This window comes from Cyanistes caeruleus, chromosome Z (assembly GCF_971803275.1).
Source record: "Cyanistes caeruleus chromosome Z, bCyaCae1.hap1.1, whole genome shotgun sequence".
NCBI classification, from domain to species: Eukaryota; Metazoa; Chordata; class Aves; order Passeriformes; family Paridae; genus Cyanistes; species Cyanistes caeruleus.
Window position 1 is genome coordinate 28308717 of NC_141732.1, and position 27241 is coordinate 28335957.

The 27241-nt window shown below is 42.4% G+C and overlaps 2 protein-coding genes and 1 long non-coding RNA gene across 4 annotated transcripts in view; 1 reads left to right on the forward strand and 2 right to left on the reverse strand.

Annotated features, from left to right (window-relative positions):
* Window positions 1-2354: 2354 nt before the first annotated feature.
* On the reverse strand, window positions 2355-7143 carry LOC111941293 (uncharacterized). Its single transcript, XR_002869941.2, has 2 exons — window positions 7021-7143; window positions 2355-2790 (listed from the first exon to the last, which is right to left on the reverse strand). It is a non-coding gene; the product is annotated as an uncharacterized LOC111941293 (long non-coding RNA).
* A 2723-nt stretch (window positions 7144-9866) lies between these two features.
* SLC46A2 (solute carrier family 46 member 2) lies at window positions 9867-16584 on the forward strand. 2 transcript variants are annotated; one of them, XM_023944358.2, is made up of 4 exons: window positions 9867-10990; window positions 12551-12634; window positions 14326-14482; window positions 15944-16584. In XM_023944358.2, exons 1-4 carry the CDS (start codon window positions 9943-9945, stop codon window positions 15999-16001), a joined length of 1347 nt encoding a protein of 448 aa, XP_023800126.2. In that variant the 5' UTR covers window positions 9867-9942; the 3' UTR covers window positions 16002-16584. The 2 variants fall into 2 exon arrangements, with proteins under 2 accessions (XP_023800126.2, XP_086725550.1); XM_086869424.1 differs by lacking the exon at window positions 12551-12634.
* A 720-nt stretch (window positions 16585-17304) lies between these two features.
* Window positions 17305-27241, reverse strand: part of SNX30 (sorting nexin family member 30) — a 52659-nt gene continuing 42722 nt past the window's right edge. Inside the window, exons 8-9 of the mRNA XM_023944359.2 lie at window positions 24322-24474; window positions 17305-22196 (exon numbers count right to left, since the gene is read on the reverse strand). Of these exons, the coding sequence (XP_023800127.2) occupies window positions 22137-22196; window positions 24322-24474 (213 nt within the window). The 3' untranslated portion in view covers window positions 17305-22136. The remainder of the gene's footprint in view (window positions 22197-24321; window positions 24475-27241) is intronic.

Below are 27241 nucleotides of genomic sequence, written 5' to 3' on the forward strand. Positions count from 1 at the left end.
TGCTTAGCATGGATACCCAGTGCCCTGGTCATGCCTCTTCCTACAGGAGCCAGCCCTGCTGGGAAGCCACTGCTGGGAACAACTGCATGCTCTGTGTTGCCTTGGCAGGCAGCTTGGTGCAGGACCATGGCTAGAAATGCAGAACATTTGGCAAGGGGCCTTACTGCACTGAACTCTTGTTCTGGGGACTGTTGCTGGCTGAGAAGGTGGATGCAGTGCACAAGGAGGGAACAGGAGGCTGGAAACTTCTCAAAATGGGAAGGATTTCACACAGAGCCACAGCAGACAGACTCTGCTGTCCTCATTGGGGTGTCACTGTGACTCAGAGTGAGCCAGGATGCTTATCTACAAATGATCCCCACAAGTACTTCTTCCTCTTGCAGTATCTGAGAAATCTGAACACTCTTGGCCTTATATTAAAATAAGCATCAAGTCCTCAAGCTGCAACTGAAACACAAGTTACTAGGAAAATAGTAGCAAAAACAACACAAACTTGGCTGCACAGCTCTTCACAGGACTCACACAGAGCTTCCAAAGTGTTGCAAGCAGCAATGTTGCAGTGTTCAAAAGTGTTGCAGTCATTAGAAAGGGGTAAAGAGGTGTTTGGGAGTCATTATCTCCATGGAGAAAGGTGGAGTTTCCAGATGCGCAATGGGAGCTGACTTGCTGGACAGCTTTGAAACCCTCACACTGTGTGGAGGTGGCAAGTATTCAGCCCTATTTAATTGGAGTGAAAGAAGGAAGATGCTAAAGTAGGGCACTTGCTCACTCTCAGCCTTGTTTGCTTGTAGGAGCATGGCTTTGGGGTACAGCACCAGCCCAAGGTGGATCCAGACTTTCACAGTATTACCCTTTCCTGTTCTCTGCCAACTCCTTGCCTTCTGCCATTCCCTTCTGGTTTCCACATGATGATATTGACACCCAGAGCAAGGCATGTTTTGGGCACCAAGACAAGGCAGTTTCTATGGGCACAGATGTATTTCACCTTGCCTACACTGAGCCTCCTGACTGACCCTGACAGACAGGCCCTGTCAGCTTCCAGACTACCTCCTTCCCTCCCTCCCTCCCTCCCTGGCTGGTTCCCTCTCCTCAGGTATTTCACTGGATTTATACTTCATTGCCAATCCCATATCCATCCCATGGAAGATGGGTAAACTGAGAACCAGGAGATAAACCTTAAATGGACTAAATCCAAACATACCAAAGCACTTAGACACCTATATACCTGTAAGGGCCTTGCTCTTTGAGGGCTACACAGCACTAAACTCAGCTGGGAAGCTCATGGACTGAGCTTGGGCCAGTGTACTACAAAATGATGTGGACATGTTAGTGGGACCAACTGGAAAGTATGTTGGGGGAGAGCCATGTGAAACAAAAATCATGTCTTGGTTGCATTACTCATGCTGAAAGGGCATGATTTCTGCTTTTCTTTAATGCCATGTTGAGGAAAACAACTGCAGAACAGAAGGCAGACTGAGCTAATATGTTTTCAAAGAAAAGGGTAGTTTTCAAAGAAAAAGTTAATTTCAAGCTGTGTGATTTGATGTATAAAGAAAGTGAGGATTAGCAATGTGGGTCAGAGCAGAGTGGTGTAAACAGTGGAAAACAGGTAAACAGGGGAAAATCTTGCTGATGGGAAATTTTCCCAGAGAGAGCCATTTCAGAAGCCAGCTGAAAGCATGATCAAATAATGTTTTCAGCAGGGGTGGAAAGTGTACAGCAAAAAGCGTATTTACCCAAGCTCTCTGTAAACCACAAAAAACCCTCTTGCCAGTTACAGCATAAGTCTCACCTGCTGCCAGGTCTGGACTGTGCTGGTACAGGACAAGATTCAGCTCAGCTCTCCTTCTTGGCCACTGTTTGCTGGGTCAGTCTTCAGCAGACAAGAATCAGGAAATAACTGAATGATATTGCTGTTCATGAGCCTTATCATTTATTGACATGAGGACTCAGAGTCTATAAATCAAAAGATATGTCTATACAGTCTGTCTAAGCTTTGCTGGGTGTTTGCGAGGAATTTATTATAAAGATGCTCAAACACTAAAGGATCAAAACAGCATTTCAGTCCCCCAGTGGGCTCTATTTTTTCAATCTTGCTTAATCTCTTACTCCCTTCCTGTATAGAAATATTAAATCAGTGTGGTTTTTAAATGTCAGGAGCTCAGTTTATTCTCCAGGCATTTTCCTGCTTTGCCCTAGGCTGCTCCAGTTACATGTCCTTGCAGAGGGTGCCTTAAAGTTCATGGCCAGATGTTATTTGCTAGCTGCTAATAGTTCCCACTGTCATCTTGGAGGTGACCTCTATAAAACCCCTGGAGGTAACAGCTATTTACCCTTGGAAAGCGGTGGTGTGGAAGTACATCACATGTGGCAGTGAGAGACACGATCCCGTATCACCCACACAAGGTCCTGGCCCTGCGGCAGCAAAGCAAGCACATCTACGGTGGAGCAAGAACAAGCATCAGACCTCTGGAGGGAAGAGCATGCACATGATGTGACCCTCAGCTGTGTCCTGTTGGTCTTCAGCAAAGAGGAGTGTCTCAGGTCCTGCAGGGACCGGTGTTATCAGTCTGTCGGGAGGTGGGTGTAGCTGGCAGTCTTCCTTGCAAGAGCAGTCCTGGTTCTAAGCTGGTGGCCAAGGTACAAAGCCATGCTGAAATGGGTGAAGTGTCTCCCCATTGCCCACGTGCAGTTAAGCAGGAGCTTTGAAGCCCAGAAAGTGCCCAGAAATGCAGAGGTTGTAGTGGAAAGAAGCAGTGCTGCTCTCAGCTAGTATGGCCATTTCAGCATCTACACAATGGGGCACAAAAGAAAAATTCTAGCTCAGCAAAGCCTTGAATACTCCACAGTGCTGGAATGAAGCACTGAGAAAATAGCAAACACCAGTAACAGCAAGACAGCTGCTGTCTTGCCACACAGTCTAAAATTTACATTTATGTATATATGTATCTTTAAATTTATCTGTTCTTCAGTTAGACACTGAAGAAATGCAGCCTGTAAAAAAGTTATCAGCAGAAATATTGCTGGAAAACTGCCTGGATGTTCTTGCTTCCCTAGTGCCCTTTACCCAGTACCCCTCTTCAGCTCCAAAATTTCCTGCAGATACAACAGGATCCTGCAAAGAAAGGAGAAGAGGTGCAGTATTTAAGTCCATTAAATTTTCAGTATCTTTTATACACGTACTGAAGCCCTAAGAACACACAGGATCTACCAAGGCCATTCATTCATTAGCTGCCTGGGAGGGTGCTATCTAACATTCTCCAAATTAGTATGCACTGTCTAGCTTTCTTGAGAGTCTGGAGCTATCTCTGGGAGCACTTTGAGGCAGAGTTGTGGGCCTGAGGAACTCCTGACATACCTTCCCTGTATTTCGCGTGCAGGTGAGCCCTCTGTATGGGTTGCAGAGCCTCAACAGCCCTTACTGTTTTCCAGGTAAGGCTTCTCCAGCACCTGGGCTGTAGCTTGCCCACCCAGGCACAATTCTGCTCTCTTGTCTGAAGATGACACCATTGATGCCATTTTTCACTGGTGCTCTGAAGCAAAATGAGCAGGGACATCTTCCCCATAGCCTCCCTGCCACCCTCATGGAGGATGCTGGTGCCTTTCCCTTCTGTCTCAGGGACCTCTCCAGCCTGCCAACTCAAAACAAGCTGGATAATTATCCAGGTGTGGCTACCACACATTATAAACAGGATTATCCCTATTATTTGCTGTGCCTTGTTGCACAGGTTGTCTGGAAATCCTCAGCTGGCATTGTAGTCTGTTTGAAGTGAGATAGTGATAGGCATTGTCATGCAACCTTGTAGCCCAAAACCACCTGTGTGTGGGCTCTGCATTCACCACCACCAGTGCTGAGGGGCCTGTGAGGGGCCCACAGAAGATCAGATGGTGCTCTGTAATCAAGGAGAGCTTGTTACTGAGTTTCCTGTGTTTTTCATTTCTGAGCTGCCAAGGTTGAGTAAACACACCCCATATGAGGAGCTGCTGTATGGAAAAAAGGATGCTAAGGCATAGAAATGTCACTGGAATGTGCCACAGCACCTGCAGCTTTGGGGTTGTGTATGCTATTTCTTGGTTTTTGCTTTTTTTTTTTTAACAAGTGACTGAATGCATTTGAAAGGGTGTTCTGCTTAAAACAGTGCAGAAAATTTAAAAATCTAAATGACTGAAACCATAGCCAATTTCTGTACTCAGGACCCAGCCCAGCAGAGTAAATAGAGAGGTTGTGAGGAGTGAATTATCATCTGCCTGCTCTGAATGTCTGGGATATCACTGAGGGCTTACTGCAGGCCATGGCTTCAGTGTTGACTTTACCTGCCTGAAAAACAGAAATTTAGCCAGGCAAGGAGCTAGCTTGAGAACTGTCACGTGAAAATTAATGGATCACCATTAACTAAGGTAAGGGTGTCTCCAGAAGATTTAAAGAAATATATATCTTCCCTCCTCTCCAGAAAAAGCACTATGCATTGCACAGAGCAGAAATGCAGAGCCTGTATCTTTATGCATTAATGATGCTTTTGATGGTCTCCACCTCTCAATCAGGAAAATGGAGTGGATTCATCCCTTTTCTCTCCACTGCCCTGATGTCCTCTGCCACCTATTCTTCTTCCTCTTGTAAGAGTCTCAGACTGATGGATAAATATACTTCTCTCTAATTGTACCTGGCTAGGGCTGAGTTATTTAGCAAATGTCCTATCAGGCCAGAAAAATCAGAAAAATGCTCTTCTTGCCTTTGCTTGCCTCTTCTTCTTTCTTCCCCTCACTTCTAAAGATAGGTGATTTACTATGTCTTTCTCCTCTATTCTGCCATACTACTCTTTCCAATATGCTCTGTGTGTTATCTTTCTCTAATTAACATTGACACTTACTACCCAGATCCTCTCCAAACTTATAAATGCCAAGTCAAATTTATGTTTCTAGAGAGCTTTCATTCTTTTTTTTTCTTTTTTTCTTTTTATTTCAAATATTATTACTTAAATGTTTTTGTAGGATTTTTTGAACCAATTCATCATTGCCAAAAAGTTTTCCAGACCTAAATGAAAACCAAAAATATGAAGTAGACCAGCAAAATTATTTCAAAATAGTTTTGGAGGGCACTTACGAAGGGGAGAGAAGTCTGCAGGTTCAAACCAAGTTTTTATACATTAATGATTGTAGTTCATTCAGCAGTGAAATTTTTTAATAATCATGTTTTTGCTATAGCTATTTCATTTTTTCAGAGTATCCTATTATGTAAGATAGGATTGCTTAAGCTGTAGTAGTGGGACAGTTTATTTCATCCATTTTCTCAAGGCTGTTGCTGCCTCCACACTCTGAAAATTTGCAGTGCCTCTGTTCCAAACACACCTATACCTTGGCAACAATTTAAAAAGATACATGGATATAAAGAAAAAGGAGGATGCACACACACACAGAAAAAATTTGTTTAGTGTGAGGATTATCTGGGGCTTGTCTAAGAGCGATAGCAGGATTTGTTCTGTGGTCCAGCTGATCAGGCAGACACCAGGTACTGCAAGAAGCCTTTTTTTCCTGCTTCCATAGAGGGGATTGATTAATCTTAAGGCATACAATTAGCTGTCAGGACTATAAACTGCCCAAATTCCTCAAGCTAAAGGGAGAAAAGCCAACTGAGCAAAAAGCATCTGTCAAAGGATGGTGTGTTTTTATTTTCAGTAGGTGATACGCCCACAGGAGACACCAATAAGGTAAGCAGAAAATTCTGAATGGAGAAAAATAGAGAAAACCATGATGACTGGTGGCAAAAGCAAGGGAACACAGGTAACTGGTGCTGCTCGGTCAGCCAGTCACCGTCCTGAAGGAAAACTGGACGGTGTTTCCGCACAGTGGAAAACTGCGACAGTGGTCGCAGCCCCTTGCTGCTCTCCCGTGTTGTTCTGAAAGCGGTGGTAAAGTGGTGCAGAGTGCCAGCCTTTTCCAAAGGAGGGCTGGCAGACCTCCCTACCCTTGTTGGGGGTGGCCTCTCCCCTCCATGCCTCATGTCTCTGCACCCCACGAGGTCTCTCCATGGAGCAAATCCCCCCTCAGCGTTTTTGCAGCCTGCAGAAAAACACTACCTGGACTGCTCATGTGGAGCAGTGGGTGAGCCCTCAAGGGATGGGGGAAAAGGTGCCTGTGTGCTCCCATGGCCTGTGGCCTGTGCTTCCTTTTCCTCCCAGGAGAAGCAGAGGGGAGCAGATGTCTCCATAGGTGATACCAACATGTCTGATGTTGGGATGTGCTGCATGCTCATCTGATGATGCTGCAGCTCCCAAATGCCAGACTGCTGATCCAGAGATTTTGGTGTCAGAGGCACCTCCAGGTGCACCTGTAAAGGCATGGTCCTGTATTTTATTACAGAGATGGTGCACCTACCAGCTGTTGTGCCATAGACACTGGCACCCTGAGGTCTCATACAACCTGATGTTGTTTCTCAGAGCCACACAACAAGGCTGCCAGATGTTTTTTTTCACATTGTCCAGGCATTAGCTTCCACCGTCAGTGGCTCTGGACCCAACATGACAGCTACCTTGGACTAGAATGCTGCATCTCTGTGCCCCTGCCTTTCCACACAGCTCCCATTCTCCCTCCATCTCCCCCATCCTGCAAGCAGAACCAGACACCTTGTGAGGACAGGGTCTATATATAATTAGATGACAGCCACAGGGGCACCCAATCTCACAAACCACGGAGTGCCTTGATGAAGAATTTTCCGAAGGAAAACCAGCCGTCACTAAAACAGCTGCTTCTCCGCAGTGTTTTCAAACTGCTCTCCCTCCCTCTGGGGCTGCAGCTCCATCCAGGATCAGACCCAGGCACTTTTACTGTTCCTAGTCACGTTTCCTCACTTTACCACTGCCACAAAGCCACAGTGGAGAGGATAATCTGCACACACCAAGTCGGAGGAGGAGGAGTTAGAGCTCATTTACCATCTTGGAGGCAAAATGCCTTGCCAGACAGGGACTGTAAATCACAGATCCCATTAGCAGGCTTAGGGGAGAGAGATGAAGAGGGCTTACTTACCCACATTGCAGTCCTGGATGTCAAAAGGACCTTTTCAGACAAGGAATGCTGAAGACCAAGTTCCAGAATGCTGGTACTTGCCTAGCCCAGATCCCCCAGCATACTGAAATCCCTATGGCAACTCTGTTCAGAAAGAAAAAGTGATGGAACTGCCATAAATTGTTTGGAAAAAAACCAAACCAAACAAACAGCAATACTGCATTTGAATGTAAAACATCACCACAGAGAAAAACAAAATACCTCTGGTTTGGCCAGGTTGACAAATGTTGAAGAGTTGGTGAAACATATGCTGACCCTGCCTCTTGTGGGCCTCTACTGGGACTCCAGACAAGACCACTCCAGAGAGAAATGCCCTAAAACATTGTGCTCCTTCTCCAGCAGGCTACATCATTGTATTTTTGTTGTTAATATAGTCTCTGATTCTGTAGGAACAGTTTTCTTAAATGTCAAGGGCCACTCCCTTAAGGCTCAACTATACTTACGCTACATGAACATATTTTAAAGCAGGTACAAATGTCCCTATAAATATTAATAGTATAAGAACAGGGGCCTCTAAAAAATTACTAGGTAATAGTAATTTTGAAGACTACGTGGCATCAAATATGGGATTTGTGAAAATTGTTTTGCAGTAGTAAATATTTTGGAGCCTGAGCTAAACTCATACTTTAGCACTTACAGTTTTGCAATTACTGACATGGAAATATATCCTTCCATGAGATCTATTTCTAAAAAGTACATTTAATGTGAGTGAACACACAGAATATCCTGGAAATATAGATGTAATTCATGAGATCACTAGTAACATTTATCACAGTTCATTAGCTATCTAGGCCTGAACAGTGTTGGCTCAATAAGCCAAGCAGTCTGGATATGCAACATCGTGGGGAGAAAAAACATCCCTCATGTAGGAGTTGAGCAGATTTGCAGTGTCTCGAGCACAGTGACTGTAACTTACCTCTGCACTCCAATTTGATTCCTATGCACCAGACCCCATGTCCCAAACTGAAGTTGAATGGGACAAGTCATTTATCTCTCCCTGTAATTCTTGAGGGGAGACACAAGGTTTCCTGGGTGAAGTGAAATGAAACAATTCCTCTGGTTGCATGTGTTGCTTAAACTGGTCACAGGCTGATGCTTTGGGGTTTTCAGTAAGGCTGTCCGGAATTTCAGTCCTCTGGAAATATTTCAAGGTTTGCTGAAAAAAACCCTGTCCCACTTCTAAAGAAAAACTGAAGAAACTAGAGACCTTTCTCAGCTAATCTGGGGAAAAGAAAAAAAGGCAACTGTTGGAATAACACACATAATTTAGATCTGGCTAAGAGTCTTTTGGTTTAACAAAAACAAAATCCTCTGACGAGGGTGGAATTATCTAGAGCAAATCATTCTAGTGGACAATTCCCCACTCCTATCCCTGTTAGATCCTGTATCTTTCTTCCGGTAATCGAAATATAAGCCAAAAATTATTGCACAACCAATGAGAGTGAAAAAAAGAAACTCTTGAGCCGTGGCATTGAGTAAATGTCACCTGAGTCAACAAAGAGTCCAACAGATGGAGGTTTTAACATTGTTTTTTCAAATTCATCATTAATTTATTTTTAAAAATAATGACCGTAAATCTTCCTAGAACAGATTGTTTTTCTGCCTGTCATGATTCATTAAACCAGTACAGAATGAGATCATTATGATTTAAGTTAGCATTTTTGAGACTGCCAAATATCCTCCAAGTACTTCCTGCAGCTGGGACTGCAAGCATTGTCCTTGGAGCTGGCAGCCTGCTTGCACCATATCCTGGTCCAAGGGCTCCTTGTGCCTCTGGCTAGCAGCACTACCACGTCCACGGGGCCCTGCTTGAGTGGGTCGCTTTACCTGCTCTTCAGGCAGCAGCAAAATTGGAAGCTGACTTCAAGCTGCAAGGCTTGAGAGTCTGTGGAAGCAAGCAACAGCAGAAATGCACAGCCATCTCCTTGAGGAGCTAGGGCTAGAAAACTCTTCTCCAGAGGTGGACTCTCACCCACCTCAGCTGGCAGCTGAGCTGCCTGATTACTGGGACACGGCAGTTACTGGTGCCTTTGGGTAAATCAGGACTTCCCTCACCCTCTTGCAAATTCCTACATTGTAGAGCCAAAGGATGCAGCAAGCAGAGTGGCAGCCACTGGAGACAGGTTACCAAACCCAGACATTTTCCTTTTTAATTTCTTTTTGGTGTAATTTCTTGACTCATTATTGAAACAACAATGACATAAGGGGCATGATGTAGCAACAGGGAAGACAGAAGTGGCTAAAAGCAAAAAAAGACAATGACATATTCATGTAGAAAAAAAAAAAAAGAGCTGGCAGTAAAGGGGAATTCACAAATTACCTGATAGAAAGGCACATAGCTATTCCCTGTCCCCGCAACCACTCTGAGAGTTCTCTGACACATGAAGGATACCAAAAGGAGAAAAAAACCACCCAAAAAGTCAACAAACAAAAAGCAAACCACCACCCCAAATTACAGCAATTACTTCATCAGAGCATTTTCACTTCCTACTCTGTGAGAGAGAAATTCCCCAGGTCATCTGACCTCTGTTGAAACTACACCAGGAAGAGGAGCAGCAGCAGTCGACAAGTGCAGGGCGTTCTCCGGCTGTACAAAAGCCTCCCATGTGTGGGCCAGAGCTCAGAGCAGCGCAGGGATGTGCAGGTGTGCATTCACATAGCAAGGTGAGCTGCGAATATCTTGCCAGCCAGATCATTTCTTGCACAACTCTCTGGTCCTGTGCAGCCTGGCAGACCTTTTGCTTTTCCTTTCGCTGCTTGTTTCCAAACATGCCTCCAGAGCAGAGCATCTGAGGAGCTGTTTCCCCACGTACTGTTTCCCCACGTGCTTCTGAAAGCAGATCTCTCCAAGAAGAGGTGGTGACTGGCAGCGTGGTGGGAATAATGGCAATGAGGACATGGATTGAGCCAGTGGTTGCGGGTTCCCAAGTGGCCAGTGCCTTCTACGACACAGCACTGTTGCTGGTAGTGAAGAACTACTACAACCAGACCAACAGCACTGCTCCCTCCCACGTCCTGGAAGATGCTCAGCAGAAGGCTGTATCTAACTTTTATATCATCTACAACCTAGTTCTGGGCCTGAGCCCGCTGGTGTCAGCCTATGGCTTGTCCAAGCTGGGGGACAGGATACATAGGAAGATCCCCATCTGCTTCCCTCTTCTTGGTTATTTGGGCTCCAAAACTCTCCTGCTCCTCCTGATTCTGCTGGGCTGGCCAGTGGAAGTGATGTATGGGGCTGCTGCCTTCAATGGGCTGACAGGAGGCTTCACCACATTTTGGGCAGGCATCATGGCTCTGGGATCCCTGGGGTCCTCTGAAAGCAAGAGGTCTCTGCGGCTCATCATTATTGAACTGGTGTACGGCCTGGCTGGCTTTTTGGGAAGCATGGCATCTGGCTACCTCTTTGTTGGCTTCAATGACCGCTATCGAGAAGGCACCGTGCTGGTGTGCTGCAGCATTGCTTGCTATGCCTTCTGTCTCCTCTACAGCATTTTTGTCCTCACAGTCCCCAAGCCAGCAGCTTCCTGCCCAGCCAAAGCCAAGAGTGCAGGGCAGGTGGGTGGTCAGCTACCAGAAGCAGCAATAGCAGGCAGTTCCCAACCTTCAGAGGGCAGCATCTCCACTCCAGTATCACCCTCGAAACTCACCATCATCCTGCTGTTTGTGGCAGCAATCCTCTATGATCTTGCTGTGGTTGGTGCAATGAATGTACTCCCACTGTTCTTGCTCAGGGAACCATTAAGTTGGAATGCCGTGGAGATCGGCCACGGCAACGCTGCTGGGTACGTGATCTTCATTACCAGTTTCCTAGGGGTACTCGTGTTCTCCAGATACCTGAGGGATATTACCATGATCATGATTGGGGTAGCATCGTTCAGCGCTGGCATTCTCATCATGGCCTTCGTGCGGTGGACGTTCCTGTTCTACATTGGTGAGTTGAACAACCACTCACATGAGCAAATACACGCTGAGAAAGGGGTGTTTCAACATCACTGGAAGAGCTTTTTGCTTTGCTTCATAACAAGTCTGCAAGCAGGGAGTTAGGCAGATCATCACATGGGCAATTTGGAAGAAAGCATTCTTATTATTCCTTTCCCCACACCTCCCTTAGTACTCTTAAGACTCAGCACTCTACAATATCCTGAGGAGTCATACGCTCCTGCCAAGGGTTAGTTTAAGGCCTAGTGACTTGTAATTCATCAGTTGCTCATGGACCATATCTTAGCAGAACAATGTTCACACTCTGGGGGACTGGGAATTGTTGCTGACTCCCTGTACTGGTAGGACCACATCACTGCAGCCATAGGAAGCACTTGCTCCTTCTGAGGTAAGGCTCAAGGCTACAAGAGAAGCAAAATGGCAAAGGCTCCCCATTATGTAACATCTTAAGATGTGATTTATTTTTGTCATATGAAAGCACTTACAGCTGATGGGAAACTTAATGAAACATTGGAGCTGTAAGTATCACAATAATATAGTTTATAAATCTCACACTGTACATAAATTACTAAGGGACAAGTAACAATAGGTGGGGCAGCATCCCATGATAAAGGAAAGGCAAGTTTACTTTTGGGAAGTAATCTATGACAAAAAGCAAAATCCAAGAACTGCATTCATTGTGGCAGAAGTATCTCACAGAGTATCGTCTATTGCATGGCTTTAAGGTTTTGCTTCTTAAAGTTGAGAAAGACCCTGGAGATAAATGTCCTGAAGTGATTTTTTTTGTCTGTCCCTATAGGGAATGGGAAATTGAAAAATTAAGCAAAGTTATTCTAAAGGGAAATATGATAAGATATTGTATTCGTGTACTAAGCCAAACACTGAGTGAAAATTTTAAGAGCTTTTGTTTGTTTAGCCAATCAAGCTGGGGAATAAAAAATTAAAAGAAACAAACATAAAAAACCCGAACATTGCTTAATAAGTCAGCTCATCTTCATCCTGAAGACATGCTGCTATGCAGTGTCTAGGATGCTTATTCCCTGCACTGCAGAGACACCTTGGTACACTAGATATGGACCAAATCTTCACTGAAGCTGGTTCTGCTGACAGGAAGGTAATCCCAGCTCCCTATATATTTTCACAGTAGAATACTGCAAGCCAGAAGCACCAAGATACAAGACAGATGTAGTGTTATAAAGGTACTGTTCCAGTCAAGGCTGTGTAGCACAAGTGGCTCTCTCTGCAGGTTCAGACTTAAATGTTCATCCTCAGTCTCTCAGAGGAGAGTGAGGATCCCATCTATGCTGGGATGTCTGGCTGAGAACAAGAGACTCTGTCTAGCTTGGGCAAAACACCTCTCCTAATGGGAGCAATAGGTGGCTAATCTGCCTTTGATGAAGTAAGGAACCACATCTTTTTAGCACTCAAGGAATGCGAAAATGTGAAGCAAGGTGCCTGGACAAGCCAGAGGCATGTAATCTTCAAAAGCAGTGGTTGTGTTGGGTCACAAAGAGCAGGTACTGGTGATAACTCAAAATTCATTGCATTACAGCACGGGCAGTGATGCTCTTTGCCCTCATCCCCTTACCAACCATCAGGTCCATGTTGTCCAAGCATGTTGAGGGATCATCCTACGGTGAGTATTTTGGTTACCTTACCAACCAAAACCCGCTGAAATTCCTTTATTCAGGCTAGAGTACCAAGAGAAAGGTAAATTATTGCTGCAATCTGTGCTTTGTGTAATTATACCAGAACAGATGATACCGCAAACAGGAAGGGAGAAGCAGAGAAACTTGTTGGACAAGATTCTCACATCCAATCTTCTTGTCCTTGGTTGCATCATAATTTATCCACTGAGTTTTCAGCACATACTTCAAAAGATTACAATCAGTATACAGTTCAAAGGTAGGAAAAATAGCTGAGGTGCTGCTCAAAAACACAGTACTGCAGGACATCGAATTGAAGCACTGTGATATTCACACCATTTATATCTGGCTTCTTTTACTTCCAGTTTTGGAAGGACGGGTTATTTTCATCTTTTTTTCAGTGATGCTCTCTAAACTTTTCTTCAGGTGTTTGGCCGTTTGTTCCTGTCAGGCATGATTTAACTTTCAAAGAGTAAGTTTTGCATAAAAAAAGATCCTTCTTGGAACAGCCGCTAGATATTTTTTTATCATTAAAATATGTGTTATTTTTTTAGTTTTCATTAAAATACGTATTAAAAATTAGTAAAACGCATTTTACAGCAACATATTGAGACCTACCATTTTTGGTCCAATGAGCTAGATATAGACACAAGATACAGGACTGGCCATTCATTCAAACAGTACCACAAGACCACAACTCCTCAGACCTCCTCCAAGCATGTTTCCTCTGCATCCTTCACATCCTTTTCCTTTCTGCCATATGAACATGACACTGCTCTGTCACCATCTCATTCCTACTGCTTGTGCTCCCTCAACATCCACCACAGCAAAATCATCTACCTGCCACAAACAGCACAGCTCATACTCCAAATTAATCACTATAAATCAAATGTTTTAACCTCCACCTTGAGCCATATGGGCTGTGCATGATAACAGCATCAGCCCAGACCTCGAGTAGGACCGTGCAGCAGAGAACTTGCTTTCTGCTGTCTCATCTCCTTAGCTGGTGGCTGCTGCTGCCGAGTAGCTGCAGAAAGCTACCAGGGCAGCAAGCTCAGCACACAGCCCTGACGCAGCAAGCTCAGCACACAGCCCTGACCTTGCCCCCAAGTCTGCAAGTCCCAGCAGGGCTGGATTACTTCCCTTTCACCCATTTATCATGACAGAAACCCTTCAGTAAAGACTGGTTTCAACTAGAATTCAGTTTCTGCCTTTCTTCCATGCAGTATCGTACAAACGACACACACATCCCTATTTCAGGCATTAGTGTAATTTCAACCCTGTGAACCACTTTTCTGGCCTAGGCCACAAGCAGACCCTGACTAAAATTTCTCCTGCCCTGAAGAGGTCAGCTCTAGACTATTTTTCTCTCTCTAGGAAAACAAAACACTTACTGACTGATTTATTGCTGCTCTTACAAGCAGCTACTTTTATATGTAGACTTCTATATGTATGTTTAGGTAGACAGTTTTCCAGTTGAATCTTTCATCCAAAGCCTAAAAGAAGGAAAAATAATTTGTGGTCTAGAACAGAATTCCATTCTAGAACAGAAGCAGGTACAGGCTCATGCCATCTGATGTTCGTGGAGCAATGGCTACACAATTGTGATCCTGGACTTGTCAGGGAGGTACCACAGCTGGCTTGTTAATCTCCAGTAACAAACTGTGTACTTGTTTTACAGGTAAGGTGTTTGTCCTGCTGCAGCTGTCTTTAGTCACCACGGGAGTAGTGACATCTACAGTCTACAACAAGATCTACCAAAACACACTGGACTGGTACAGCAGCTTCTGCTTCATTTTGTCTTTTCTAGTTGGCTGCCTGAGTCTCATCCCTTTAAGGTAAGAAATAGGAAAGATTTTGGTCAAAAGGACACATTGTCTTTTCTCTGTGCTTCCTGATTCTAGGTCTGAAGTACATCATTCAGATAGGAAAGTATTTTAAAAAGAAAAAATTCCCCCCCACCAACTGAATAATAGTAATAAAAAAAAAAAAGGAAAAAAAAAAAAGAAACTTGTAGAAATTAGTTGACAAATATCAAGGAGATTCAAAGAATGAAAGTAGCAATGTCTAGCCAGTGTCTTTTATGTTATTTTTGTTTAATGTAACAGGAATTGCTGTAGGAAGAGTATTTGGCACTTTAAAAGCTAATAATCCCAGGGGACAAAGCATTCACACAAATGTGTTTGATACTGTGAAAATAGCAGTAAGAAGAATGAAGGAATAACCCTACACAAAGTAAAGTGTGTTTTTTTAAAAAAATCCGTTATATATTACTTACCCATTGTGACAGAAAAGAATAATCTGAATCTCCCTCAAGTGTTTCAAAGATAAACCATTACCACAGTGAAGGAAAACTTTTACTTTTTAAAAAAAATTTTACTTTTTTACTTTTTTTACTTTTTACTTTTCTGGTCCACTGAATTCACTCAACTGTACCACCATGGAGGGACTGAGAGGAACAATGTCAGGAACAACTTTTAAGCTCAAAACCAGCTAAATTTGAAGACAGAAAGCTGGAACAACCCCTTTATCTACTTTCACAGAATTTTTGAAGGATCTCCCTCCATATCTCACTTTGTCCACTAGAGCCTCCCCAAGACTCTCCAGCTTCTTACATTACTAGAAAGATTTTCTGCATGAAGTAAACTGTGATAATGTCTGTATTTAGTTCATATAACAATATTTTCATTCAGATATAAGGCATGTACTGGATAGGCTAATGCCTGATTCCAGGCAAAATTCTTGCCTAGCTCTGCTGTAGTTTAAACAAAATATAGTAGTACAAAGTCTAAAAGCACTATATATACTGACTTCAGTGGCAACACTCGGAGAGGAAGAAAAAGCAACACTAAGGAAAGCTCTACCATCACCCCTGTTTTATCCAGAGGCTTTCTGGGCCTGTGCATTTGACAACCATTGTCTTCAGGACTACTAGTGTGGGGAAGGCTCTTTCCTACTTACCATTCCCCTGGCTCTGCTTTCCTCCTCAGATCTCCCAGACACAAAAGACCTCTTTAACAGGGGTTGCTGCTAGCTACACAAATGCTTTTTAATACAGGTTCCGAACAGAAGTACCATTATCAATACAAACATGGGTTAATAAAGGATGACAAATGGTGCCAATGTCACTGCTTGTACACAAAAAAGGCTGGTAGGTCATTGAGAGGAATCCCACTAGCACTCAGCCAGCTCCAGACACCCCAGCAAAGTCTAGGAGATAGAGGTGGGAAGGGCAAACTGCAGTTTGAGAAGCTAGTTAGCTAATTCTTAATATCTGCATGTTTTATTGTTCTTTACAGCTTTGTGGCCATCAAACAACGGTCAACCACTGGCTCCCTTGAGATTCTGACTGAGTAACAGAGGCATCTTCTCATTGTTATCATTAGTCCCTACAGTTACCAACACAACAGGACACATAGCATTTGTTTTTCCATTTCACAGCATGCCACAACCTCTTGGCCACTAAGTTTGCCCAGGAAGAGATGTTTGCCTTGTTTTTTCTGCAGCACGCACCCCATCCTGCAGCGAATGTACACTGGCTATTGCACACCAGCAGTCCTTAGAGCATTCTGCTAGGCTGGTTAGCAATACCAAAGAGGGACAAGAATATAGGCTATAAATGAAAATGGCATTTCTAAACACATCATTCAGGGTGGAAGTGTAAAGCAGAGGATCAGTTTTCCATTAGTTCCTTCTTGTCTGTTAATTTATAAATCTCAGGGCAGTTGTGTGACTTTGGCTGAGGAAACAGGGCTGCAAGCCACATGCCATGTGCACAGGGCCATCAGCAGGATACACCAGCTCTCCACCTCCTATAGATGTTATCAGCCCAGACAATTAATGTTACAAACAAGACCATTAAATAGAGAAATACCACAGGAAAAATATGTAAGATTAACAGAACTTTAGTAATCCTTACAATAAAACACCCCTGAACAGATGTTCATGACCCTGATTTCTGGGAGATTGTCCCTCTGCCCCTGGACAGTCCTTCAACAGAGCTCATGCAAGGACTAAGAGCTAATGCTGGTGTTTCAGCTCACACCACCACGATGTGCTACTCCTGTAATAGGTTACAAACAGGTAAGTGCAGCACACAGCTCCTACAGGATTTATGGAGGTATAGGGACACTGATACCACGTAATAGGCACCGCGCTGCCTCAGCTTTAATCTGGGTTGGAAGGGAATCTCATAAAACACAGCAAGTAGTGTGAGATGATGTCATATTAATTCAAACATGAGTTAAAAGTCTGGCATGTCTCACATGGATGTGTCTGCTTAAATGCTAATTGAACTAAGAAGGATTAAGCGGCTTCCAAGGTCCAGGACTAAGTAATGGGAAGTTAAAAGCCCTTAAATGACTGAAATAATCTGGAGGTAAATCAGGCAGCTTCAGTTTGAGCCAGAGGTATAGCAAGCAGAAGTTGTTTCATCATTACACAGTCCCTTGCTCTGAGGAAGTTGCTGCCACCCTGTTGTTTCCCTGCCCCCCCTGCCCAATCTTTCCTCAGCTCCTTCACTCTCAGTACCAGAAGTAATGCAGAAACGGGTCAGATAATTTCTAGCTAGATCAACTGGGGAAGAAGATTATAGGGAAGATATTTCTGCAGTAAAACAGTAAGCTGCTTAGCAAAATAAGCACACACATCATTCCACCAGTGAAGACTGCAAAAAAATGAAACTTTATTCTAAGTAAAGGAGTAATCTTTTATACATTTATTGGTCCATTCCATTAAATTAATTGAGGTAAAGAAATGGTGCATTTAAAAAAAATTTACACACTAATAGAGAATTACAAACAGTTTTACCTCAAAGCATTTTTTTCCATCAATACTAGCTCCATAGTAAACAATGCACAAAGTATATTTAAAGAGATATATGAAAGGGTATAGAAACATGCCAGCACCAGAAGGCAAGACAACATTTCCTAGCCTGCGAGTCAGAACAAGAGCATAGATGCCAGATTTGACTAAGTACGGGAAGCAAAAGCTTCCTTCCCAGTTTTACATCATTTACTAGCTAATTCACACAGAGGTGTCTTTTCACAGCTTTCATTTTATATTTTAATGGTATGAACAGTGACTCTAGTTCTGATGAGTGGGTTTATAGAATGAAAGCAGAAGAGTCTGGACAAGGAACTGGCACCACTTTGGTCCCCATCACTGACACCTTCAATACAGTGTGTGAAGCTCACAGACAGCTTGCCTTCATCTCCATGGCCAAACTCTCCAGACCTTATGGATGGAAAGTGGGATGCAGGCACGGAAAAGCGAGAACAAGGATGGTGCTTCTTTATTTTTGTGTACTGTAGACAAAAGCCCTTTGGCTCTTATTGTAAGACTGGCCCCCAGCAATCTGTCTGCTTGTGCAGTGGGAATGTTGCACTGGCCACAACGTTACAGCTTAATCTGAAGGTATGGATACATATCCCAGCACCAGGGTTAAGGAAATGGTTTAACTTCAAAGCACAGAATACCAAGACCTTCAAAGTAGTCTAGGACAGTGACTAGTCTTTATTGTTTTAGCATGCCATTTACGTAAGGGTGATCTACTTATACCTCTTTGGAAAGTTCATTATTTTCAGCAGATTTACTGTGCTTTAGGCATGCAACCTTAAAACTTGTCCAGTTAATTACTAAGTATTTCTACAGGTCAGATACTTCAGCAAGATTTTCAAGGGCTAAGCACAGAATTAAGCACTGCAATTTTAGTTTGTAAATTAGTTCAACAGCACTCTCAGAAAGTTTTAAATGCCACATTCAGTCTGCCAGAAGGCAAGTTTATTCCTGTGATCCCCAGTTTTACTTCAAAAGAGGAAAACAAAAATAATACAAGAAACAGCAACTTGCCTGTCTTTAAAAAAAAAAAAAGTCCTCATTTTAACCACATTTGGTTAATATAGCCAAGGAAAAAATATTCTACCTTCAGAATTCAAGATGGCAGAACATCTAATGAGCTAATTTAATCTATACAATTTTGTTCAGTGGTTATCAGGAGAAGGATTTTCAACAATCAGCAACAATAATCATAAGAATATCCAGTTAAATTGTGCCTGTTTTAACAAAAGCATGGCTCCTGTTAAAATAATGAATAGTCCCTGCTGATCTGGGAAAGAATTCCTTGGTAGCCCTGAATCTGCAGGACTGACACCTGAAGCAATATGTGTCATGAACAGGCTATGCAGAGCCACTGCTTCAAGGCTACCACACAGTACCTCCAGAGAACTGCTTTGTTCTCTGCCATTCCTGCTTTGTTTCTATCAGTTATTCCGCTATTTTATCCTTAGCATAAGTTCTAGTGCAGCAAAAATCCAAGCAGATTTCAGTGAAGAGTCATACTTTATTCTTTAATACAACTCACACCAAAACTGTTTGTGTCTTCAGGGCTTACCTTTTCAATGTATACCTGAAAAAGCCATGATGTTTTAATATCTATGTTTATTGCAAGATTTAGAACCTGATAAGGTATACATGAACAATGCATGGTCCTTTACTGAACACAGAAACAAGATCTTGTGCTGGTGCCACTTAAGAGAAGAAACAAACACCACAGAAACTATACAGAAGTAACTGTGCAGCAGTGAATTATGCATCTGCTCAGAGGGCCTTGCCCTGGCTATGCATTATGAGGAAAACTGGGCTGATTTAAGGACTGCTGAAAGAACCACATGTTAAACAGGCTTATAAAAAGGTAGCTGACTACTTTTGGTGTCATTTTGGCGCACATGCAGAGTCATCTTAAGTGACATAACGCTCAACAAGTTATTCAAAGATGATGCTCCTTCACCTCTGCTGGTTCCAATTTACCAGTATCTTCTATTTCTCTCACGGAAGTGTGGACCATCCAAAGTAAAGACTTCTCTAAGGATTACAGGATACATTGTTAAGAGTTTCACTCTCAGTTCAGGACTCAATCTCCCTCTAACACCAGTTATGTGACACAAGTGTCACTCTGCACATCTTTCAGGAATTTCCTGCAACTTTTGTAGTTTTCCTGACTGGCATGGCTGCCCCAAACATCACAGTCAGGATCCTCCCCACACCTCACCAGCAGCCTCTCCCTCAACTACCTTGTGATTTACAACATAAAAACAGACCACTCCACAGCCTGCAGGAACTGAAACCCACCTATGCACACTGCAGCAATTCTGGCAGAAGACTTCTCCTTTGAATATCACATTTTACTTCCCTTGTAAGAGCTTAAGATGTTTTGGTCCAGATCACATATGTTATCCTGATCTTCAGCAGCTCCAGCCTCAACAGTTACATGTTGATTTGAACTTCACTTGGTACTCTCCACTGTCCATTATGCTTCTCATGAACAGCTGTGATGTTAACTGCTGGATTCCCCAGAAGCAACACCCACTTCAGTTTGACATAAAGCAAAGCAGGAAGAGTCCCTTAGTGTTGTAATGCATCAGATGAAAACACCTGTAGGAAAAAACCACCATTCTTTCTACTCATCTTGTGTCGTTTATTTTAATAAGATGGTGGGAAGACTGACTAAATATTAGTTCAAAACATATTTTGCTTCAGTCCCAGTGATGTTGTAGAGTCAACTAAAAAATTCCATTTACGTGAACTAAATCAAAAAGCATGTTGGTCTTTGTGGAAAACGGGGAAGATGGAAGGACAGACTGTTAGATAGTATGCAAGTGCTTATTCTAGATTGCTGCAAGATGATCCCCTTCAGTATTTCCCCTGAACAAGAGGAGTTTGTGATTCTGAACCTAACAGTAACTTAAACCAGAGTTCTCACTTACACCAAAAGGTGTATATTGACAAACTGACCTTAAAACAAGAAACATAGTTCATTTAGTACCACAGAGCTGTCAATGAAGGCTGAGCTGAAAAGAAAAATTTCTTAAAATGTCTTATACTTTTTCATGCAGAGAGCACCCTCTCATTAGGCTGACAGCTACCACAGTGCTGCAATAACTCATCTTGAGAGTTCCATAAAGCCACCAGGCTGAGAAGGCTGGCTGCATGTTCAGTTGGTGTTTATGAAGGAATAAATTCCAAATCAGACTAGTGCCTGGTAGGTTGTTATAGAAAACAGAGAAGTTCCACAAAATCAATCACTGTTCACATTCTTTGCAAGAATGTTGCCAGAGAACAAGTAATCACTCAAATTTATCAGTAAGCAAAGTTATTTATTGCCCTAAATCCCAGTATTACACTCATGAGCCCAAATCCCCCCCTCACTAGGGATGGTTAAACACATCAGCATTCCTGAGGCCATTAATACCAAGTAGGCATTTACTTCAGGTTGGACTGCAAGAGCAAGGACAAAAAAGAGACTTGCAGAAGCAGCTGCAATTCTAAAGGCCAACCAAAACTACTCAGAAAATAGATCTGTAACAAAAGCAGTCCTAAAAGACTTGCCATGTGGTTCAGCAGAGACAGGTATGATGTCTATGTGTACCTAATAGGGTACCCATCTATCCCCCACCAACCCATTTAAGGCAAGTTTCATACACTCTTGCCCTGCTTGGTGGAAGGAATCATTTGACACCCTTTGGCTTCTCCAAAGAAAGCATGGGGAGAGAAAGCAGAGTTCTACTTTTACTACAGCAGGCATCTTCAGGTGCCTAAAGTGGCTGTAGTAAAACCCATATATAAAGTATGGTGTAAGAGATCTCCACCACGCACCTTCCAGAGCTAACTGTGGAAACATTAAAAACTCATGCTTCCTCCCCCACTCCCACAACCTTCAAAAAGCTGCAGTCCAACTCATTCCCACAGCTAGGCTGGTTTTGATCCCCAAGTCAGTCACAAGAACACTTCAGTCAACTGACATTACTTCATAATCACCAAGGTAAACAAAGATACTCAGTATGAACCAACAGCATGCCACACTCACAAAAACCACAATTCATGCTTGCATCACCAGCTATCTGCAGCTGGTGTTGGTATGGTCTGCCGAGAAACAGCCCAACTCCCAGACAGAAAAGTCTACAGAGACCATTTCTTCCAGAGGGAGCACACGGGTGATAGCAAACCACAAAATATTCTTTCCCAGCCTTCCTTTGTCCATTAAAAAAAAAAAAAAAGGACTGGTTAGGGAGTACTGGAGTACTGTATCACAGAAATAATTACTGGGGGTTTGAGGCAAACAAAACAGAATGGTAATAAAGATGTCATTTGGCACCTTGCAGTAGAGTTTTATTTTCATCTTTTTAGTGTTCCACTCATCAGTTCCTTCCAGACTAAAGAGGTAAATTTTATCAAGATCCCCATGCACTTTCACTATGAACCCCAATCACTCCATAGGATAAAGAAGGAACCATTCAAGGTAACTCAAAAAGATGAAACATAACCCATTTTAAACACAAAAAATGAAAAAAAAATTCAAATAGGCTGGAACAGATACTCTGAAAAACTAAGTGCAGCTGTCATTTCAGTCAACTTAACAAAAAGAGTCTCCATACAGTTCCAGTATGACTAGTGGTAGTGAGCATAGAAGTGCTAGACTGTCCATGAAGGTAGCTCTTATTTGGTCTCTGGCTTGTCTTGCAATAGTGGTATAATTGACTCCCACGCCGTAAGGCACTGAAGAAAGAAAGAAAGATTTACAAAATTGATTTTATATCGGTTCATATAATTTCTGACCAACCCGTCCAGACCAACAGCACGCAAGTTGAAGGAAAGTTATGTGGGTCTTCATAGATTATTACAGAAGGGGAAAAAAAAAACCAGAATGTCAAAAAGCAAGGAAGTGTTGGAATAGCTGCATCTTCTCAATAAATTCAAGTTTTCCAAAGTCATCAGCTGGCCCAAGCCATTAATCATCAGGATCTCCAGACACTAACTTACAATTTTTCTAGACTGAAGAATACCACAGCTTTCAGCTACTGTTTTGAGTAGAAATTTACATCTTTGTGGTGTGACTGGGGGTAAAAGCTATTTTGGACACAATGGCAGATATTGCAGAGTAAAAACTTATTTGAAAGAAAACATGCATTTAGGGATGTTGATTCTGAGACACACTGTATTCCAGTATGGCTCTGGCACTCAAATCTACATGATGAACTGGTAGTACCTGGTATAGTTAACTGTAAGTGGAGTGTAGGTTCTGGGTTACTCGAAAGCCATTCCAGGCTTTAGAGTCATTTTCCCAGACACATACACTTAGGACAGTCCTTGTACTGTGCGCTGTAACTGCCTTTCAACCACACACAGCCCAGAAGTACAACTGGGCAAATACAGACTGTGGAATCCAAATTATTAAATCCTGGAAATGGGCAAACTCATCAGCAGCTCCTACATCCACAAGTCATTGCTGATAGACATCTTTCTTCTAACCTTGCTGACTGTACTGCAGATGAATTGAGTATTTCTAGTTGAGTACCCTGAAGCGACTGGACACTTTCTTACTCAAAAGGCTTCCTTGCTAAAAGCAAAACTAATGTAGAGATTTAACTGTCAATTGCAGGGGCACTGCTGGATGTTCAGTGGAGTCTCTAATATCCCCCTCTACAGCAGCCTTAGAACTGAGAGACCAGGGTGAAGGAAGTTTTGTGTGAGCAGTTATGAACTATGACAAGACAGACATTGGAAGGGGAAAAGGTACTGCATACTAATATTACATGGAAAGGTAAACTAGCTTAGGAAGACACTTGTAAAGTAAATGTGTAAAAATGAACAGACAAAATGAAGTACAGTTTACTGGGCAATGCATAAACCTTATAGTTTTAGTAGTGTTTAGTATTTCATAAATATTTAATCTACATAAAGGGAGCTTATGAGACAGCTGGAGGAGGACTTTTTACAAGGGCTTGTGGTGATAGGACAAGGGACAATTGCTTTAAACTGGAAAAGGGCAGGTTTAGATTAGACAATTAGGAGGAATTTTTTACTTTTAGGATAAGAAAACACTGGGACAGCTTTCCCAGAGAAGCTGTGGATGCTCCATCTCTGGAAGTGTTTTAGGTTCATGCTGGATGGGGCTCTGAACCACCTTGCTCTAGTGGAAGGCATCCCTGCCTCTGGAAGAGGTTGAAATTTACATGGCCTCTAAAGTACCTTCCAAATCATTCTGTGATCCTATGGCATCAACCACTGCATTGGGCTGCATGCTCTCACACAAAGGAAAATTATATGGGAAGCATATGCAGTGAAATGTCAAGGTCCTTTTAATTAAAAATAAAAAATCTAACACCAAATATCAGGTACAAATGCACCAACTGAAAAAGGGCAGAGGCTAGGTATTTTCAGGACTGGTATACAAGGGATAGAACAATGCACAAAGGAACAGGAACTAGAATAATTTACACATAGCTGATGTAATCTATACATGAAGGTGTGGACATGTATTAACTCATGTAGTTTTGTTCCTAAAAGGCAAAATCAAGAGATTACTCTGGTAGTATTACTAGAATGTGCAATTCTGAGTTTTTTTTCATCACTACTGCTGCTGCTGCTCAGTAATTTGTTCAATTCAAGTGCAAAACAGAAAAGCATGCATGATAAAATGCTATTAGAGTGCTGACTTGCAAAAGACCACTAGTGTCACAGAGTTCAGTTGACCATAACTTCCAACTCTGACAAAGAGCAGCTTCAGATGTCTAATATTCTTGTCTTCAAGACAATGTGAAGATTTCCTGAAGAATTATCACCACTTCAGAGGAAAATAAACTACTCTTATTCCTGCCTGTGCTTCAACAGTAACACATACCTTCTCGTAGTACTGGATGTTTTTATCTGCCATCCCCATGAGTAGCTGCCTAAAATCTTGTCTTTTGTTGTTCTGCCATCTCTCCATATCTGCTTTCAGGTCAGCATTGAAACATTCTACTCGGTCTTGACATTTCTCAACATCTGTGGGTACCTGCAGCAAAAGAATGAAGATTAAAGCTGTCACTATGAGTGCTAGATTGCTGAATTACCTCAAACCTTACTGAGCAAAACTACAGAAGAAAGGGTAAATTCACAAGCCAGTACTTATCCTGAATCAACTCAGTTATGGCTGCAAGAAAAAGCTATAGTTCTGAACTAGAGAGGATATGAGATTGCTTAATTTTTCCTTTGCTGTTTGAGTTGGTGAGTGGTTGTGCTTGTCCACCTCCATGACTGATACAGAGGCACAGGAAAACCATTTGGTGTAAGTGCTGGTACCAAGGCTCAGTTCCTAGTGCTCAAACTGAGCAGTCTGGCTCCACAGCAAACTTTCCTGCTTCCCACAGCTGCAGTAGGAATGTCCCAATTTACACCAGTGTGTATATAACAGCAAACAGTTGGGTTTATCAACAAAGCTGGATAAGACACCTCAGTATTGACAGCTTCAGAATAAAATTTTTTAAGTTCTTATTTTCTAGCTTCCACTTTTAATCTTACAGGCTTCCTGAACAAAATTTAACTGTAAAGCACTCGTGATCATCCACATAAGATGGGCTCATGGACTTTTAGGCTCAACAACAGACAAAACCATGCCAAAGCAACAAATGACATCTTAAAGGACAGCCTACTGCAAGCTGAGGTAGAGATTTAAATGGATTTTTGACAGTAGTCACTGGCCCAAGGTACATATGCTTTGGACCAACTAAGTTCATGTTCTTCTCTTATGTTTTAACTAATATAATACATACCACCAGGAAAATACAGGAATAATTTACAAGTGTTTCCTCAAGCAGGAAAGCTGAACACCATTTTTTCCCTTCTCATTGCTGCATGGTCCACACAGAGAGGAATTCTGTAAGGACTTGCAGACTAAACCCATGAGTTCAGAAGAGGAAACTCCTGAATCCTGGTACCAAAGTGAGAAGTGAACTTTTGCTTTGGAAGCTGTGACTTGCACAATGGCAAAATACAGAATGAAGAACATTTGAAGAATTTTATGATGGCTTCTCTCATACTTGATACTTTCAGTAAACTCCCTGAGGGGGTGAAAGAAGGAAGAGGATAAACAGACTACATAAGAAGTTTTTCATGGAGACCTACATGAAGTTAGAGGTAGGCTACTATTTTGCAGTTTGGCAAGGTACTCAATTTAGGCAGAAACACATCGACTGTGTTTCCTCTCCAGGATGTGGATTAGGGCTGATCACTTTATTACTCAGAGAAGGTCTTACATCTATTCTTCAATAAATCAACCTGTTTGAGATGCAGGAGCTCTTTATACTCATGGGATTTGAGTTCCCCTTAATTCACACAACTGAATTTACACTACAGGCAGCTTGGAGGTTCAGTAGATACTTTTTCTCCCTGCCAGCTATATATACATCTCTATACTTACAGCTAAAGAATTCACTCTGCTACAACTCCAGATGAAGTTCCCTCGTAGGCTGCAGATATGAAAAATGGAGCCAGTGACTGGAAGGTTCAGGGGATGCTCCCCTCAAGGCATGTATGCCTTGCATCATAAGTACTCTATCTTAATGGGAAAGGTTAGGCTACCAAGAGAGATATTCATGAAGTCTGGAAGCAGCACCACACAAGATTTCACAATCAAATTACCTTAGTTTCTAGGCACTCACTAGCTTCCTGCTTCTTCCCCCAGGCTGTGAAACCACAATGAAGCTATACAAAAATCTGTTCTTTCTCACAGCAAGTTCTCTGGCTGGTCAGACAGAGGGCCTGAGTTTAGAGCTACAGGATAACCCAGTGATCAGTAGATGGGTCATGTGTGCTCTCATTAAGGAACAACAACAACTAACTCAAACCAAGTCTCCAGAGGCATCACGAAAGTAATGTCTGCACATGCAGAAGTCCTAATTGGGAGTGGAAACGCCTTACCTTATAAACTGCAGCTTCCTAGAACATAATTTGCAACTCAGTAGTTAAGACAAAATTTTAAGTTACTTAACAGCTTTTAAGCACTTTATATCAGTGCAAACTCAATGCAAAGAGATACTATATGTTTATCATCAAATTTGGGCCTAAGTTGAAGCCTCAAAGCTGATGCTTTGATCTGTTTTTATCAATGGAGACACTAAATATTCGCCAACAACTAAGAACCAGGAAGAAAATAGATTGGATTTCGGGGGAAGTGACTAATTCTTTACTGATCTGCTCTCAGCTACTTAATAGCTCAATAACCCCTCCAGCCACAAAATCAAAGTGACAACTGGTTCAATCTTCAACACTCTCCTAAAGGGCCCAGGGCCCATTTCAGTCAGTCAATCTCAACTGATGAGGGATGTATACACAGACAAGAACAGAGCATTAAACTGTACATATATGATAAGAAGTTCTGCATGTATATCTAATCCTCTTCATGCTGATTCTTTCTCTTAAAAAGCTAAGCTTGCCAAACATCTATAATTTAGTGTGGCCAATTACAGATAGCATGTCCACTTTAAAACTCCCCTGCATCATCATTACCAAGTAACAAATGGTCCTAAAGCAGAACAAATCCAGCATTAATTAGACAACTTATCTCCCGCACAAGATATTTCTACCTTCCTAGTTCTTGGAAACCAGTTATCTATTATAAGGCTTTTTTCCCCACTTCAAGTTCTGCACTGCCACATTTACTGTTCCAAAATTCAAAGCCTTGATGTAGACAGAATAAAACAGATCATCAGAGGCAAACTTTATCTCACCAAAATGAAACCACACCCATCCTTCAGTGTGCTGGTTATATTACTGCAAAATCA